The 18,151-nt window shown below is 39.7% G+C and overlaps 1 protein-coding gene across 5 annotated transcripts in view; it reads left to right on the top strand.

Moving 5' to 3' along the window:
• The window catches only part of SYT14 (synaptotagmin 14), a 175,146-nt gene that overhangs the window by 65,338 nt on the left and 91,657 nt on the right, over window positions 1–18,151 (top strand). For 3 of the 5 annotated variants that reach the window (XM_074949326.1, XM_074949324.1, XM_074949327.1), the window contains exon 4: window positions 11,236–11,454. In XM_074949326.1, the coding sequence (XP_074805427.1) occupies window positions 11,236–11,454 (219 nt within the window). Of the gene's footprint in view, window positions 1–445; window positions 1,413–11,235; window positions 11,455–18,151 lie in introns of those variants that run through there. The other 2 variants (XM_074949323.1, XM_074949322.1) reach the window with 1 other exon arrangement.

Here is an 18,151-nt window from a genome sequence, read left to right as displayed (position 1 = left end):
TATTATGTTAATCTACAGTTGTTCTTTGCAGTATGAATTAATTTAGTAAAAGTACATAATTTTAAAGTGTTTAAAACTTCTTCTTTGCAGGTGTTGAATAAAATACACGTTTCCCCTTCTTTAGTTGTATTTTTGAAAACAAATACTCGTATTATGGCTAGTTGATACTGAACTTTGATGAAAGACTACTTATTTTGCAATGGAAAAATATTGTTTTGAGCTAGTTGATCTTGGCTTCATTTCAAAGATTTTTTACTTCAATTTATTATTTCCTTCAGTACATATAGAGTTTTGGGCAAGAACGAAGCTGCAGTGGCTGCAGGTTATATAGTAGGTTTTTGGACAGCAAAACTAGATAAATGTAAAATTGAGTCTTTTGGGTGGGTGACAAATTCACAAAACTGAAGACCTTTCTACCAGAAATAATTTGTTTAAGATTGGAGAAATGGCATTTTTCAAAAAGTTTCAACAAAATCTGAGCCTTCCTTCTGTGTCTTCTCTGGTTGACGCTCTTAGTAATGCTGTAGATGATCTAACCAGTGCTGTTGGAGAGGTCAGCTATACTGTAGCTGATTCAGTCACAGAGCAGGTAACAAGCATGATAAATGGCCTTCGCACAGAAGATGAAAACTCTCGAATGCAAGAGGATAAATCTATGCCTATTAAAGAGGAAAATATAATATCATTAGCAGATTCTAAGGAAACTAATATGAAGGAAAAAAGATGTGTTGAAGATAAACATAAGCAGACTCATTATTCTGATTCATCAGATTCTGTAAAACAAGAGTTCAATCAAGTTAGAATGTCAGTTCATGTCCAGGACAAAAGAAACAATCAATTAAAACAGGAAAATGCTAACAAACATTTTAATAATATGGAAGTGTCTGAAGACATGAAAAAAGTAGGAGGACATGTTAAAAGCAAAGGAGCCGCTGGAAATAAATACTTGGAAAACGAAAAGTTTTCAAAGGTTAATAATTTGACTAGTAATAAATTTGTAAGAGATGAATCTATTATTAAAGATCCAGGCAATTGGTTACATGCCGTATTGGAGAATTCTAAGGATCACTTGCATAGAACAGCCAAATCCAGGTCTTCAGTGATTGATTTTCAGGACCCCAAAGAGCAGCCCTGTACAGATGGATCCAAGGATTCAGAAGCAAAAGCAAATGACGTACCAAAGCAGAGATTATCAGAGTCAAATTTTAAAAAGGCACCGAGTGATCATCCTGATTGTGCTAATGAAGTAAAAGCAAAGAAATACAAAACTTTTTCTGATGGTAACGAACAAACCATAGTGAAACATGAAGAAAATGCAACAACCACATTTTCTAAAGAAGGTAAAAAGAGAAACTATAAGGAATCAGAAAAGATTTCAAGAGAAGTAAGTAGCAAGAAGACACCAGAAAAAGGTGAGGTGTCTTTCATCAAATTTTCTCCATTAGGCCTTTCCTGCATCTTTTTCTACATACTACTTTTACCTCCTAATTTACAGAATTCACTAGAACAATTTTTCCTTTTAAATGAGATCACTTCACAGTGTATTTTATTTTCTAGGAAATTTATTCTCTAATTGCAATATTTATTGAAAACTAGTTAATTTTTTTCTATAATTGGAGACTCAAAGAGTTTGGCTCGTTTAGCCTAACCAAAAGAAAGCTGAGGGGAGATATGATTGCTTTCTATAAATACATCGGAGGGATAAATACCAGGGTAGAAGGGGAGTTAAAGTTAAGTACCAGTGTGGACACAAGAACAAATGGATATAAACTGACGATCAACAAGTTTAGGCTTGAAATTAGGTGAAGGTTGTTAACCATCAGAGGAGTGAAGTTCTGTTAACAGTCTTTGAAGGGAAGCAGTGGGGGCAAAAACATAACTGGCTTCAAGACTGAGTTTGATAAGTTTATGGAGGGGATGGTATGATAAGACTGTCTACAATGACATGTAGCCGATCTGCGACTGCTAGCAGCAAATATCTCCAGTGGCCGATGAGGGGACATTAGATTGGGAAGGCTCTCAGTTACTACAGAGAATTCCTTCTCAGATGTCTGGTTGGTGGGTCTTGCTCATATGCTCAGGGTCTAACTGATCGCCATATTTGGGGTCGGGAAGGAATTTTCCTCCGGGTCAGATTGGCAGAGTCTCAGGGGTTTTTTCACCTTCCTCTGCAACATGGGGCACTTGCAGGTTTAAACTAGTGTAAATGGTGGATTCTGTGTAACTTGAAGTCTTTAAACTATGATTTGAGGACTTCAGAAACTCAGCTAGAGGTTAAGGTTCTATTACGGGAATGAGTGGGTATGTAGGAGGTTGGATTAGATGACCATGATGGTCACCTCTGACCTTCAAATCTGAGGCTGTGCTAATACTCATGATTAAATCTCTGACATTTGTTCTAAACTTTCTATTTTCCAAATAAAAACTATTTTGCATTTTCTGAAGTGCTTTGTGTGGTTTCTGTTGGGTACTGGGAATTTTTCTCTAGTCTTTGTTTGGCTCTAGAATGTTCCTAAAAATCTGTTTGTTTCAGTGGTCCTGGTCAGAATGTGTAAGAGAACACTTAGTGCAGCAAGCTGTACTATATTGTCTAGGAACAGGTTCAAAGCATCTGTGTTGCCCTTACTGCATGTGGATCAGGGCACATATATATGAGTTTAAGATTTGAATTTATTTTTCTGACACTTTATTTGCAATTACAATATTCTCTCAACAACAACAAAAATCCAAAATCAATTTTCCATGTATTCTTTGAAAGCAGTTTAAATTCTATGTGCACTTTTTAAGACTATCTAGAAAACAGTTTAAGGTCTGCAGAAAACATTCAGGATGGGATTTTGAAGGCATACGATAAACAAACTGAATTTTTGATATATTTGTACTTGGGAAATTTTCTACCACGAGTTTGTTGTCTGGTTCAATAACACAGTAATTTTAGGATAGAATAATCACTGACGAGGTAATTAAGAAGACTGTAGACATAAAAACTTAAAAACTTGGCACTTTAGTAAATTGTTTCTATGGCTTGTCTTAAGGAAGATTACAATCTTACAATCTTAAGGAAGATTACAATTACAGAGAGATTTTATATGTGCTGTTGGTAAATATGCTTTGTGATATGTTTTTAACATACTAAGCTTATAAATATGTACATATGTGACACGATGCAAATTATTTAATGAGCTAATTTTCATATTTGCAAGTAACTTAATTTTTAAGATGAAGTTTATACTTATAAGTATGTGGATTCATTGCTGGTGAAAGGCATCAGATTGTGACAGCCTGATAAATGAAGATCTATGTTTATCTACAGGGGAGCAGCTGGGCAAATGTCCTACACATATTATTCTGCCAGCATATTTCAACCCTGATCTGGGGGAGGGGCAGGCAAGGACTTTCTTTAGAGATAGCAGAGGGTCCTTCTCTATGTCCTGTGCAGGTCATCAGTTCTCTACTGTATCTGCCAGTTAGCACAAAGCATACTGGTGAGTTTATGATGTGGGAGATGGAATTGGAACCTATGAAACTGATTTCATATAGGTAAGGTTGCCAGGTGTCTGATTTTTGACTGAAATGCCCAGTCGAAAAGGGACCCTCGTGGCTTCGGCCGGCACTGCTGACCGGGCCGTTATAAGTCTGGTCAGCAGTGCAGTGGGGGCCCGGGGCTAAGGCAGGCTCCCTGCAGGTCCTTGCAGCCTCTAGACACATGGATGGCCAGGGAGGTTCCGCGCGCTGCCCCCGCCCCGAGGGCTGGCTCTGCAGCTCCCATTGGCTGGGAACTGCGGCCAATGGGAGCTGTGGGGGCAGCACCTGCAGGTGCGAGGGCAGCACGTGGAGCCTCCCTGGCTGTCCATGCATCTATGGGCTGCAGGGACCTGGTGGCCACGTCCCAGGAGCCACTGTAACCGCCGCCGGGACCCCAAACCCCCTCCTGCAGACCAACCTCCTGCCCCAGCCTGGAGTCCCTTCCTGCACCCAGACTTCCTCCCGGAGCCTGCACCCCCGCAACCCGGTGTCCCAGCTCTCTCTTGCATCCCAAACCCCTCATCCTCGATCCCACCCCAGAGCCCACATCCCCTCCTGCACCCAACCCCTTGACCCAGCCCGGAGCCCTCTCCTGCACCCCAAACCCTTCATCCCCGGCCCCACCTGAGAGCCTGCACCCCCAGCTGGAGCCCTCACCCCCCCTCCCACACTCGAACCCCTGCCCCAGGCCGCTGAAAGTGAGTGAGGGTGGCGGAGAGCAAGCGACGGGGGGGGGGGGGGGGATGGAGCGAGTGGGGGCAGGGCCTCAGAGAAGGGCAGGGAATGGGTGGGGCCTGTAGGAAGGAGTGGGGTGCAGGGCAAGGGTTTTGGGTTCTGTTCGATTAGAGAGTTGGCAACCTTACATATAGGGGTATAAAATGGAAAATACCTCTTATCCCTATTTGAGCTGGACTGGATTCAAACTAGTGATCTACAGGTTAAAGATGCTGTAGCTCATTAGCAATATCCTAAGGCATCAACTCACCCAATAAATGCTAACTTAAGAGATGGTCATAGATACATATTGTAAATGGAGCTGATAGCACTGAGAGGATAGTTGCCTGACACTTCCCATTATGAGATTCTGTTTTCAGTTGCTTATAACTTTGCCAGACTTCTACTGTTTAGGCCAAAATTTTCCATGCTGTGTGTCTGTTTTAGTCAGATTTTTGTTTTTTGTTGGCGTGTATGGCCATCCTTCCCTGTCAGTCTGAGAGGGAGGCCACACCTCCTCACTGTCATACCCTTAGAGTGGCAGTCTATCAAAGGAGGAAATTAGCAGTTTGTGATACTTGGGCCCTCTAAGCTGGGCTGAGCAACAATCAGTCTGGGTAGAACAATACAGAGTCTTGGAGCCCAGGCCCCCAGGTAGGGTGGAGCACCAAACAATCTAGTGCTCTGGTCTGTAGTGAGGGCAGAACAGCAAAGAAGTCTAGGGGCTCAAGCCCTCAGGCAGTGTGGGGCATCAAATAGTCAGGCGTCCTTACTCTAGCAGATGGCCAAAAAACCTAGAACTGGCCTAAAGATGGAAAGGTTGTCATCCCAGGCGTGGGTGGGCAGGGGGACCCAGGCCCACTCTACTCCACTGGGTCCTAGTCCAGGGCAATACTAATGGTGGACTGTTCTGCCACTGGGTCAGTGGGGATCTGCCCACAACACACTGATCTAGAATCAAGCCAAGACTCAACCAGACTGTAGTCTAGTTTGCCTGTGCTACTTCCTACATCCCTTTTATGTGGTACCTCCATTTTGTGGGTGTCCTCTATCTTCCTAGGGCAGGTGGCCAGTGGTAGCCACAGCAGCCCCTCGGCATCTTGATTGGCCGGTTGCCATAGCAAGTTCTCAGTATGGCTGAGATCCTTTTCAGGTTCCAGCCTCATATGAGTTGCATCGGTCTCTCTTGGCAGCTCCAGCCCAACTGAGCTGAAGGCCCTGCCTTTTATACTTTTGATTCCTGTCCTGCCCCTCTGCTTCTGGTGGGCTGGGCGTGGCCTTCCTGGCTCAGCCCACCAGAGGGCAGGTTGTGGTTCCTCCCTATCAGTCTCAGAGGGAAGCCATGCCTCCTTGCTATAGTTTTGTTTAAGTTTCAGCTAAAACACTTCAGCTGGTTCCAGGAATGAGGATAAATTGGCCCGTGTTAAAAAAAAAAAATCTTATCACAATTTCACTGAGATGCTTTTGCACCTCCCTGCTATGGAGCAAGAGCTTGAAATTTGGGTGGGGGGGTTGTTCTGGTGTAAGGGAAGTGCCTTTTGCTGTTTCTGTGGAAAAACTGCCCAAATTAGACTAAGTTATAAACCTCTGGGAAAATTGCAATTTGTAGGTATTCAATAGAGGCTTTTGTAACCATGCCTTAGTGGGTCACAACTGAGGATGCCAAATTCAGGACGAATTGCTGAGAAATAGGGCAAACACAACCCAAAACTGATGGTTATTCTTTTATAAGATATACCAAACCTGCCACAAAAGTAAACTCCCATTTCACCACACTGGTTAACAAGAAAACATAAAGGCAGTTTCCTCAGGCATTCCAGTTCTTATATCACCACCAAAAACACTGGATTCAGAGAGACTTTACAACCAGTCTCATCAAATAATAGGTTCTTCTGATCCCAAAGGACCAACCACACACCCAGGTCAGTATATAACTTAGATCTTACCCAAAAATCATGCTGATGCCAATCCTTTATTATCTAAAATCTAAAGGCTTATTTATAAAAAGAAAGAAAGGTGAGAGTTAAAATTGGTTAAAGGAATCAATTACATAAAGTAATGGCAAAGTTGTTGGTTCAAGCTTGTACCAGTGATGGAATAAACTGCTGGCTTAAGTCAAGTCTCTGGAGTACATCCACAGCTTGGATGGGTCATTGTCCTTTGTTCAGAGCTTCAGTTTGTCGCAAAGTTCCTCCAGAGGTAATAAGCAGAATTGAAGACAAAATGGAGGCGTTTCCAGGGCCTTTTATAGCTTTTGCCATGTGGAGGGCATTCCATTGTTCTTACTGTGGAAAATTACAGCAACAAGATGGAGTTTGGAGTCACATTGGCAAGTCACATGTTCATGCCCAATTTCCCTAGTCATTGCAGGAAGCACATTTACATGACCGTCCACTCAGTGTAGATGGGCGTCTCCCATGGTCCATTGTCAACCAAGTGATGAACCACTTAACTTGAACAGTCCCTCCAAGATGTGCTGGCGAGCTACCTTGTGGGCAGTACCCCAGGAGCAAACATTTGAAATCCAGGTATAGAGTCAATACTTATACCTTCAATACAAAACTGTTACATGTATATAGATAACATAATCATAACCAGCAAATCATAACCTTTTCATAGACACCTCACTTGACAACCTTTGTACAAGATTTGCTGCAAATATATAACAGTGGTTGCAACAATTACCTATATGGTCATATTTTAATCAGATAACATCACAGCTTGTTATAGTCTGTGAGCTAAATTCTCGTAAGACTCTGTCTGCACTGGGCATGCTCCATTCCAGGGCTGTAGAGGCCAAACAGGACTTTCTGAGCCATTGCTGCTTCTGAGTTCTGTGGGCTATTTTGGGGTCAGGCATCACAACTAACAATTGGGAGACTCTCTCCCCTGTGTTTTCAGTGTTCCCTCTGCTGATTCTCAGATTTTGTAGATGAAGAAACTGCCTGAGCGTAATGCAGAGACCACTGGATGAAGTTGACTGGGATTGGGAGCGGTGTGGGGGTGGGAAAGGGAAATGACTAGACTAGGAAGACTGGGAGCTAGGGGCTGGGTTAGAGAGACTGAGATTGAATGTGGAGCTGGGGTGTGAGTTCCAGGAATGGGTGGGCAAAGAAACTGAGGAGAGAAGGAGGCCATGGCAGTTGACTGGAACTAGGAGTTGAGGTGGAGGGAATACAGAGACTCAGATGGGAAGCCCAGGTAGGGAGACTCACTGGGTAGGGAGAATGGGGCTGGAATGGGGGTTGGCTAAGCAGTAAGACCTCAGTTAGGGCAAGGGGCTGGTGGTGGGAATTGGGATGAAGAGATGGGGGGCAGGGAAGAGGCAAGAGAGGGACAGAGTAGAGGGAATGGGGTGGACGGCGTCAGGCTTGGGGAAAAGTGGGGAGAAGGGTCTGACCACTAGAACAGACTCCTCTTCAGAACCTAGAATGTCACAAATGTATGTGAAATCCACTGGCAAAGTGTGTGCCTCCTCCTCCTCTAGTGGCTGGTCCACACAGAGGATGAGAACCTTCTGCTGCTGCCACCATAACTCTGTTTGCTAAATTGGCAAAGGTCTGTGCTGTGAACCTAAGGATTTCAGTTCTGCTGATGACTCATGTGGGTGTCAGTATGATTCCACATGGTGGAATTTGTTGTTTCAGTTTACTTTTTCAGAAACCTGGGAAGTTACACACAAAAAACCTTATGTAGAAAAAAAACTTTAAGATTGCAAAAAATGTAAGAAATGTCAGTATTAAAGTTGTCTGTGCAACCTTAATTTGGCTCCCTTGTGCATATGCGTTGTGATACAATCTTTAATTAGATGGTCACGTGCTATTTTTTTCCACAAGCCCTGTTTGATTCAGAGCACAGGATGGGCCATGCAGGGTTGTTTAGTGAAAGAGGCCTTTAGTACTTCTGCCTCATTTGTTGCAGAAATTGGAAGGTGTGTGGTGAATGAGGCAGGGACTTTGTAATATGGAATTTCTTGGCTAGATTGGAGAGAGGTAAATCGTGGTGTCCTCCAGGGGTCTATACTGGGACCAGTCCTATTCAACATATTCATAAATGATCTGGAAAAAGGGATAAATGGGGAGGTGGCAAAATTTGCAGATGATACAAAACTATTCAAGATAGTTAAGTGCCAAGCAGACTGCGAAGAGCTACAAAAGGATCTCTCAAAACTGGGTAACTTGGCAACAAAATGGCAGATGAAATACAATGTTGATAAATGCAAAGTAATTCACATTGGAAACTACACATAAAATAATGGGGTCTAAATTAGCTGTTACCACTCAAGAAGGAGATCTTGGAGTCATTGAGGATAATTCTCTGAAAACATTCAGTGTGCAGCGGCAGCCGAAAAAGTGAACAGAATGTTGGGAATCATTAAGAAAAGGGTAGATAATAAGACAGAAAACATCATATTGCCTCTATATAAATCCATGGAACATCCACATCTTGAATACTGTGTGCAGCTGTGGTCGCCCCATCTTAAAAAAAAAATATTGGAATTGGAAAAGTTTCAGAAAAGGGCAACAAAAATGATTAGGGGTATGAAACGTCTTCCATAAGAGGAGAGATTAATAAGACTGGAACTTTTCATCTTGGAAAAGAGACGAGTAAGGGGGGTATGGTAGAGGTCTATAAAATCATGACTGGTCTGGATAAAGTAAATAAGGAAGTGTTATTTACTACTTCTCATAACACAAGGACTTGGGGTCACCAAATGATATTAATAGGCAGCAGGTTTAAAACAAACAAAAGGAAGTATTTTTTCACACAACGCACAGTCAGCCTGTGGGACTCCATGTCAAAGGTTGTTGTGAAGGCCAAGACTATAACAGGGTTCAACAAAGAACTAGTAAATTCATGGAGGATAGGTCCATCAATGGCTATCAGCCAGGATGGGCAGGGATGGTGTTCCTTGCCTCCGTTTGCCAAAAGCTGGGAATGGGCAACAGGGGGATGGATCACTTGATGATTACCTGTTTTGTTAATTCCTTCTGGAGGACCTGGCATTTGTCACTGTCGGAAGACAGGATACTGGGCTAGATGGACCTTTGGACTGACCCAGTATGGCCATTCTTATACCACTAGAATGCCCCTCTCCTTTGTTTATGAGATTCGCTCAAATTAGTCACTGCCCACGTACACCAATTTAAATGATAAATTTTGGCTTAAATTGTAATCATAGTTGAGGAGGCTAGTGTGCACTTAAGTTAGTAATGCATGTAGCCCCAACCAACCTATTTGTGCAGCTCAGGTGGGTATGCTAAAATGTACAAGAGAGAGCGGCTTTCCTGTGCAATTTAAGAACCCCACACTTGGGGAAGACTTCATTCTAGTCTGGCTACGTTCCTAAACTCCACTGGAAAAGAGCTGTTCAGGATTTCCTTCAGCGAAATGCCTTCCCCATCTGTGGAGCTACCAAAGTGAGGAGGGGCAAAGGCAGGGGCTTCTGCTCACCGCATGCAGTTCATTGGAGTTGCAGGCAGTAATCCTGCTGACCTTTATCAGGTTCTCAGGAGCCCATCCTTATCCCTCTCAGACCTTTAGATCCACACAAACCTTTGCTTCAGCTACTGTGTAGTTTACAAAATTGGTCAGAACCCTTCCTTAGTCCTTTTGCACACCATAGGAGGTGCCGGCCCCCAGCAAACTGCAGGAGTCTTTCCCCAGCCCTTGCACACCATACAAAGTCTCAGCCCTAATTATTCCAATTAATATGCAACAATTTATGTTACTAGCCAGTTCAATGTGAAACTAAGTCTGCTTGAGAAGTACTTATCCAGCTTATTATTTTTGGATATGCACTTGGGGTAGAGTGCACTACATGTGCACTACATAATGTGCTACATAATTTCTGTTTAAGGCCTCAAAGTTACTTGGTGTTATATTTCTGTACCGGGGTTAAGTGGAACTTAAAGATAGTGTAGACCTTGTACTGGCCATCTAAACTGAGCTATTTTCCTGTTAAATTTCAACTTTTAAACTGTAGCCATTTCAAGTGGAGGATTTTTTAAAAAACAAACTAAAAACCTTGTAGGTTTTTTAAAATGGAAAATGTTTATTTTTCACTCCCTTCATTCTGAAAACAGCTGAATCTTTGTTTAAACTTTTAAAAAACAAACAAAAAACCTTAAAAAGATACTAATTTTAAACACAAATGTGATGATTTCAGAATTTGACTGGATGAAAACAGAGGTTAGAATATAAACTTTTATGCAACCTTAACTATTGCTAAGTGGCTGCTATGAGAATCTGTATTAATTTCAGGTTTGAGGAAAATAGTCAGTTGTTTCAAGTAAAATAAGATTCTGTATGTCCATTTTGATTTTCATTTAACTGAGTACTTTTCTACATCCTTCACAACTATTGGTATGTGCCTGTATTGTAAAACTTCTGTTTTTAGCTATGAACATATTGGTCAACTTGTTAGATATTCTTTTAAAACGTAGCAACGGTATTACTGTACCATTTTTTCCCTTAGGTGTTATTAACCTGAAATATTTTATGTAATTTTGTCATCTGTTTTATTTTGACATCAGAATTTTATGTATACCATATTCTACACCATAAGCCCCTTGACAGGAGAGAATCAGGAGTTGAATTTCTAATATGAGTCAGTAATCTAAAATATGACATTAAATTATGTTGTCTGTGATTACATAAAATCTTTGGGAATTTTGTTTCTTAAATAAAGAGATTCAAGAAATTGGATAAGTGTGCTTCCTCAAAAAAACCCCGTAGCTTATTTCCCATTAAATATACTGTATAATATTTAGGAATTTGTAATTTTTCTGCATTTGTAAAAAAATAATAAAAATTTCTGAGGTATTGCAGTTCAATCTAGTACCTATGTAAACCGATGACAAAAGTTGGTTAAATATATTTTGTTTTTCTCAAAAAATTTCAGTAAACATTGAAAATATTTAAATTGTATTGATTAATTTGTTTCACTCTCTCAAGCTATCATCTGTCATTTACTGTTCTGTTTTCTTCAAACAGACAACTCGTACATGAATAAAGACCAGAATGGTTCCTCCTCTGAAAGTGAAGACGAGGCAGTGGGTAAATACCATGAGGCCTTGTCCAGAACACAAAGTTCCAGGCCACCAATGGTAGATAGCAGACAGCAAAAAAATTACATTTGGGAAACTAGACAAAAATATAGCCCTCTGTCTGCAGAGTATGATGGGTACAGTAGTGAAGCCTCAATAGACGAAGGTAAGATGTGATTTACAATATTTCTCCCGTCATCCCTCACCTTCAGGTTACACTGTGGATAAGAATGTTGCAGTTAAAGACAGTCTGGCTTAGAAATAGTCACTATCTGCTAGTAACTCTAAAATATTTTTCTATATCTGCATACATTACAAAAGATGGGTACCAACATGTTTTCATGTCCTTCCCAAAAGCACTGCATATGGAATTTAATATGGGAGGAATTAATATCATGCAACTTTACCAACAGTAACATTTTTCTTGGAAGAACTCCTTTTATGCTGATTTTTGTGGGGATTAAGAGGGAAACATGGTGGCTCCTGATGAAGTAGTATAGGTACAAAATTACAAGACATACTTGCTGGATCCTTTGTACAGAGGTATACTTTATACATATGTTGACTTTTATAGCTCTAAAGTATAGCTTATCATTCAGTGGAATTTATTCTATTATGTTATTAGCATGTAAATGACAGGAATGTCTCATGTCTTTTAAATCACAGGAGTTAAGAACCAAAAAAAGTTGTTTTGTTAATAAAAATACCTAAAAGTCAGATTTTGAAAATAGATCCTTTTTGTGGCATATTTTTGAATCTTCAGTTCATGTCAGTTAGGGTGTGCCTACACTGCAATTCTGAGGTGTAATTGCAGCTTGAGTAGACATACCCGAACTAGCTTTAATTTAGCTAGTTCAGGTACTCTTAGCAGTGAAGCCATGGCAGCCTTGGCTTCAGCTCATGCTAGCCAGCTGAGTAATTACCCAAGGTTCTGAGTGGGCTTGTACAGCCATGCTGAAGCTTGTGCTGCTACGGCTTTACTGGTATCCAAACTTGCTAGATTAACGCTAGCTAAGGTATGTCTACACAAGCTGCAATCATCCCCCATGATTGCCATGTAGATAGCTAAGTACACAGTCAGTCACTGAGATGTCAAAATTATATCATTTGCATCTGGAAATAGTTCCAGGTGCAAAATTGTATCTGTAAGCATTTCGAAGCATAAAAACGAAGTTCTGGCTGAGGTCGTTTAAAAAACAAAACAAAACAAACCAGGTTGTATTTTTCATGTGGGTGCAATGGTAAGACTTTCTTGATGGAGTAATTAGACATTTTAATTGTATATGTAATAAAATACAAGTGTATTTTAATAGACACTATATTTTTAAAAATTAAATAATTTTTCCTAGCAAAAAGCAATACATCTCATGTACTAGTGTTTACATTTAAGTGTAGCTTGCAACCTAAAAACATCCTTACAAATTTGGAAATTCTTTTCATAATGTGAGAGCCAATTTGTTTTTGTTTTGGAAAAATGTCCATTTACCACTTCAGCTAAAAGAGATGTTATTTTTGTGACCCTTTCTTCCACTTCTTAGGTTGGAAACAGGGCCTGGATGGGTACTCTGATTCCTGTGGAAGGACACAGAGATAGAACAGGTACACCATACTTGAAGCTCGCAGCCGAGTAAGATAATTCTCTTTCAGTCTTCACCATCTAAATTCCTCAGTCCTTCTGCTTCAAAACCACATCTTAGGAGATCGGCGAGCTTGAGTCTCAGCATTTAGGGAGGAAAAAGGAGAAGTGATGGTTATTGTTTGCTCAGGAAGCACTGGGAGAAAGGCAAAGATGAGTAAGGGTAGAAGGATGTGTTTTTCTGTTTCAGTTCCTTTTATCTACTTAAACCTGCCAACAGCAGCATGTACATTCCCTCTCCTACTCTGCTGCCTTTCCCCCCAACACGTACGTACTCCATGCTATGTGGGGAGCCAGCTTCACCTGGAGCTACTTGAAGGGAGAATTATAGGGGATACTTGCTGGGGGTGGGAAAGGGAGATGTTACCATCAGCAAACAGGAGAAGAAAGATACAGAATCTAATGTAGCCTCAATGCTGTTTGCCTCTTTCCTTTCAAGTGGCTCCCACTTGTCCACTTCCTCCTACCTCAAAGTTTCTGAGATTTGAATCTGAACCCATCTCCTAAAGTTTTTTTCCCCCCTTCCCTGCTCCCGAGCTTGTCTTGCAGGGGCAGTGAGATTTTACCAACCACCTTCTTTTGTGTCCTGGGGCAAAAAGCTGGGGCTTGTGCTGGCTTCCCCCTGAGCTGGAGCCCTTATTCCTCAAGCTGGAGCCCTTATTCCTCAAGCTGGAAATTTAGAACATGATTGGAGTCCATGACAGATGGGCCATCTTTGGCAGGTTCTAAGCACAGCAGCTAGGAGTCTGCCAGCCTGCTGCAGATATCATCAGTGCCCATGCTTCCAGACAGTGTCTCCATTCAAGAAATGGGATAATTGTCACAAAAAAACCTGACAACAACTTAAGTGGTAAATTGACTAATTTAATTTATTATAATGGAAATGTTTGTAGGAAAAAAATTAAAGGAAATTTTAAAAAGTTTGATTTAAAATATGTTCAATTTCAGGTTATTTGCATATATGTTCTACATTTTAATTTACAGAAAAAATGTCAAAGTAATTATCAGAGTTTTGTGAATACTTATTTTGCATTTGCTGTCATCAAGAGCTGAGCTCCAGTAGTGTTGTCTGCCAGAAAACCTGCAGTTGTGTTACAGTTGTGAGCAAAGCATTTGTAGAATCAGGGCCATGTTTTATAATTATTTCTGTAGCCATTAGTCTCCATGAGATGCTGCTCAATAATGTTACACAAGTTAACAAAAAAAATTATCATAGTGTTCTTTATAATATGTTATGACCTGAAGGTGGTACACTACAGTATATATTTTGCTGATACTTCGTAGTTCTTCCAAAACAATTTCAAATACAACAGCAAATTCCTTGCATTATTATTAAAATATGTTCCATACAAATTTGCTCTGAATACAGGAAAAGACAAGGAAGAGTATGCATGGTTGCGTTTTATTCACCAAGAAAGGCAAGCTTCACATCCTAGAGCTTTAGTGACAAAGAAAGTGGGAACCTGATAAAGAACACCTGCAGCTCATAAAAAGAGGCTGGAGCGTACAACCAGCCAGTTCAGACATGTTCAGAGAACAATATGTTTAAACATTTGAAGTTACAGTCTCAGATTAAAAGTGAAGAACATCAAGGAACTTTTTAGTCATTTTGTTTCAGTGTAAATTATGCAATGCCAAGTCTTACTGTTTCTGAAACCTGGACATGAATCCTTAATGCTATGAGGCATCACAGCAATCCTAACTGATATTTTTCAATAAATAGTTTAGTTTTAGTTTACTTGATATAACTTTGTGTTAAACTATAAATATAGATGTAAAGACAAATAATAGAGAAATTTCTTAATTCTTTGGAAAAAGGAACAACATTACTCTGTGTACTTAAGGAAAATGTCATATAAGAAATAAACAGTTTTAGTACTTAGTAACATCTTTGCTCCCCGTCTTTTTAGATTTTCACAAATGTGTAATCTTTTCTACTTCTACACCCTAGATATTTTAGTCCCACTTTCAGAACATTAAAGCCTTCAATCCCTGTGCATAACTCCTATTGAAATCAACAGGAATTCCACCATAGATCAGGAGCAATGTGAGCTGATAAAACTACAGTGGTTTTCCATTTTTAGAAACGTGTGCTATTTTTGGGGGAGGAAATTAATCAGTAGTTCTTTCAGACTGTATATGCCCTACTATATATTTTCAAAGAAGGGACCCATATATGTGTTTTTACCAATAGCTGTCTTTTATGCACTTTTACAATTACTTATATTTTTGTTTACTTTTTTGTTTGGCTAGTCGTGCTCTTATTTGTTTAAAAAACATGATGTACACAAAATCTTACAACAGGACAGGCAAGAAACACAATCTTGTGTTTAACACATGAGGTTAAGTAAGATTGCACTGCTTGATATATTACCTGATTTTTGTAATCCCAAAGTGTAAAAATTCAATGATAATATCCTAAAATCTTCTTATACTATTAATATAATACTGACATTAATTATAAAACATGTATCAATACTTGACCAGTATATTGTATTTAATTTCACATTTACAGGATGCATATATTCTGAAAAGTTGTTATTTTGAAGCTTGGAAACATAAGAGAATGTGGCATATTTTGTTGTTGTTCTTTTGTCCTCTAGGTGGCATATTAATCTTTCTTTCCACCTAGAAGTACTGTGTAGAAATGACATATTATCATTATATAGCATGTCTAATAATCTTCAAATGGAGAAAACAAGTAATAACAACTTATCAGTATTTTTGTAACATTACTTTTGGTTTTGTTTTTACCTGCATTGTTTTATGACTCCATTTTAATTTGCTCCATGAATCTTTCGTTAAGAATTTTAGTTAGAAAAATAGTGTTCTTCTAATTCCAGGAGGTCAAAAACAGCTTATGAGCTGGATCTGTCTTGCTTCATGTATTTCTGTAGCAAATATGATATATTAAGATTCTGCAGAATCAAAATTTACCTTTGTAATGGAAGTTTGACCTGAGGTGGGTTTAGATTCAGGCTTTTCTGCATAGGCCAAAGGATAATTTTACCTCTCGTCTGGCAAGCTGTAGTGAACTACCTCAGTCTAAGATACAAATGTGTCTTTAAATAAACCCTAGTTTATTACAAAATTAAGAAAAGATCAAGTCAAAGCAAGTTAAAAGGCACAGAAGATGTACCTAGGCCTGAAACTCCCTCACATTGCACACAGATAGGCCCAAATTGTTGAAGTCACAGAAAAGAGATAAGCAAATTTAATGCCTACATTTCTAGACCTCTGTCAGTTTCACCAGGATTTGGACATATGCCATTCTCCATGACATATTAGATATCTATTCAGATCCCAATGTCAGTTTCCTTTTTTTGCCATCCTGTTATACCCTCTTTTTATGTGGTCAGGTGTCTATTTACTCATCATATTAACCAAGAAAGTATCTGTGGCATTAACATCTTGACAATAGTGTTTTCTCAGGGAGAGTGAAGTAATCTCTGTTCCTTGTTCCTATACCAATATGATTGCCATATCACTTTTAATTATATCCCCTCTTTACTGTACGTATAATTATTTTTCCTAGCATTTCAAATGCTGCTATGATCCTGTTACATATAAAGTAATCTTCCTTACACAATGTTATCTGATTTGCAGGATCTGGTCCACTTTTACATGTGAAAAATTCCTTATTTCGGCACAAAGAGTGAATATTTCATACTTCATTAAAATTCTTTTTAAAAAAAGTAAATAAATTATTTCATATAATCCAAGCAGCTAATTATTAATATAAATAAAGAATTGTTTGTTTACAACAATTAGTTTTAAGTTGACTGTCCTTTTATGTTTTTAAACCTAAGGCAATTTGTCAGTATCTCTGTGTCATAATTTTAAAGTGACCCTACTTTCTTAGTTCCAATTCACCTGAAATATGATTTCTCATCAAACATTATCTAATCTGTCACAGTGGCCCTTTTAATATATTCTGTCGTAGCTCCTTATTAAATCTAAAAATTGTCATGCCTTTGTCCTCTTCTAACAGTTCTACAGAAGAGGGCAGCATTTTTTCTTTAGAGAAACAGTCCCCTGAGGTTCCTGAAGATAAGTTTTTGAAGTTGATAATATTAAGACAAACGTGGTGAAACGGAGACATTGCAGACAGACGTCAAAAGCCCTAGATTTTTCCTTGTTTCTAAAGCAAGAAATTTTCTAAATCCGAGTTACCCAAAAGAGTGTAAAGGATTTTGCTTTTTATGTTCATGAGAACATGCAAAAATGTCTAAGTACACCTTGGATGCCCCTGACTAAGCATGCTTTCCCAAATCTCTTGATCAGCTGAATTTCAGATGATAGCCAGTAAATCTGGGGCATAGTTCCCAAAATTGACACTGCTGTTGTTGCCTGTTTCAGGAAATCCTCAGTACCACTTGATATGTGGTAACATAGTTCGAATTTTGAGACAAAGTCAGTGGCAACATAAAAAGAAAGAAAGCTTTAAGGAATATATAGGTGTTCTCAAGTTAGCTACACTTACCAGTGCAGTACAACCATCGATTCCATCTCCATCCTATTTTAAAGTATTTTTAACAGCACTGCAGTCAGTAGTCCTGTGGCTAAAGACTAGGTTGTTCAAAGATTTGGTCTGTAAGATTAATTTGTGTCTTACTCTTCACAAGGGTTTTTGGAAACATATGGAAGTACTAAAAGATTACAGCAAGAAAACAGAAGTTCTCTTAAATGAGGATCTGCTGCTCTGTCAGGCATATGGTACTGGCTTTTATTGGCCTTTTGTACATTGTGAAGATAGAGCAAGAGGGTTCTCTTACAGTTTTTTTTACTTCTCCGTCTCTTTTCCCCAGCTAGGCTATCAGCATGGTATGCTTACATATCTGTTGGACTGCAGCCACGTTGCTGCTCAGTTTCGTGTCTCTGAATAGGAAGGCAGAGGTTTCTCTGGAACTCTGAGACCTCTGTTTCTTCTTCCAGTAGTGTCCCTATGGGTGCTCCACTCTAGGTGTGCTAGCACCCCCTGTGCCTTTGATTGGAGATTTCTCATAGCAGTGTCCGTTCAGCCTGCACGTGTGTGTCAGTCAGTCTCGTGCCCTGTGCCGTTGTTATATAGCACTGCATAGGCGAACTACCTTCAGTTCCTTCTCAGCCACCTCCGCCTGAGACAGAGCTCTGGCAGTTGTCTTGTTGAGATTTCCTCAACTTTCCACTTCTTTTATTAATAGTCAGTAGTAGTATTAGCATTAGTTTCTATACTTAGTAAATAGTA

This window comes from Natator depressus, chromosome 3, assembly GCF_965152275.1.
Source record: "Natator depressus isolate rNatDep1 chromosome 3, rNatDep2.hap1, whole genome shotgun sequence".
Lineage (NCBI taxonomy): Eukaryota > Metazoa > Chordata > Testudines > Cheloniidae > Natator > Natator depressus.
The sequence above is the reverse complement of the archived record's forward strand: the minus strand, read 5'-3'. Positions and strand labels throughout refer to the sequence as shown.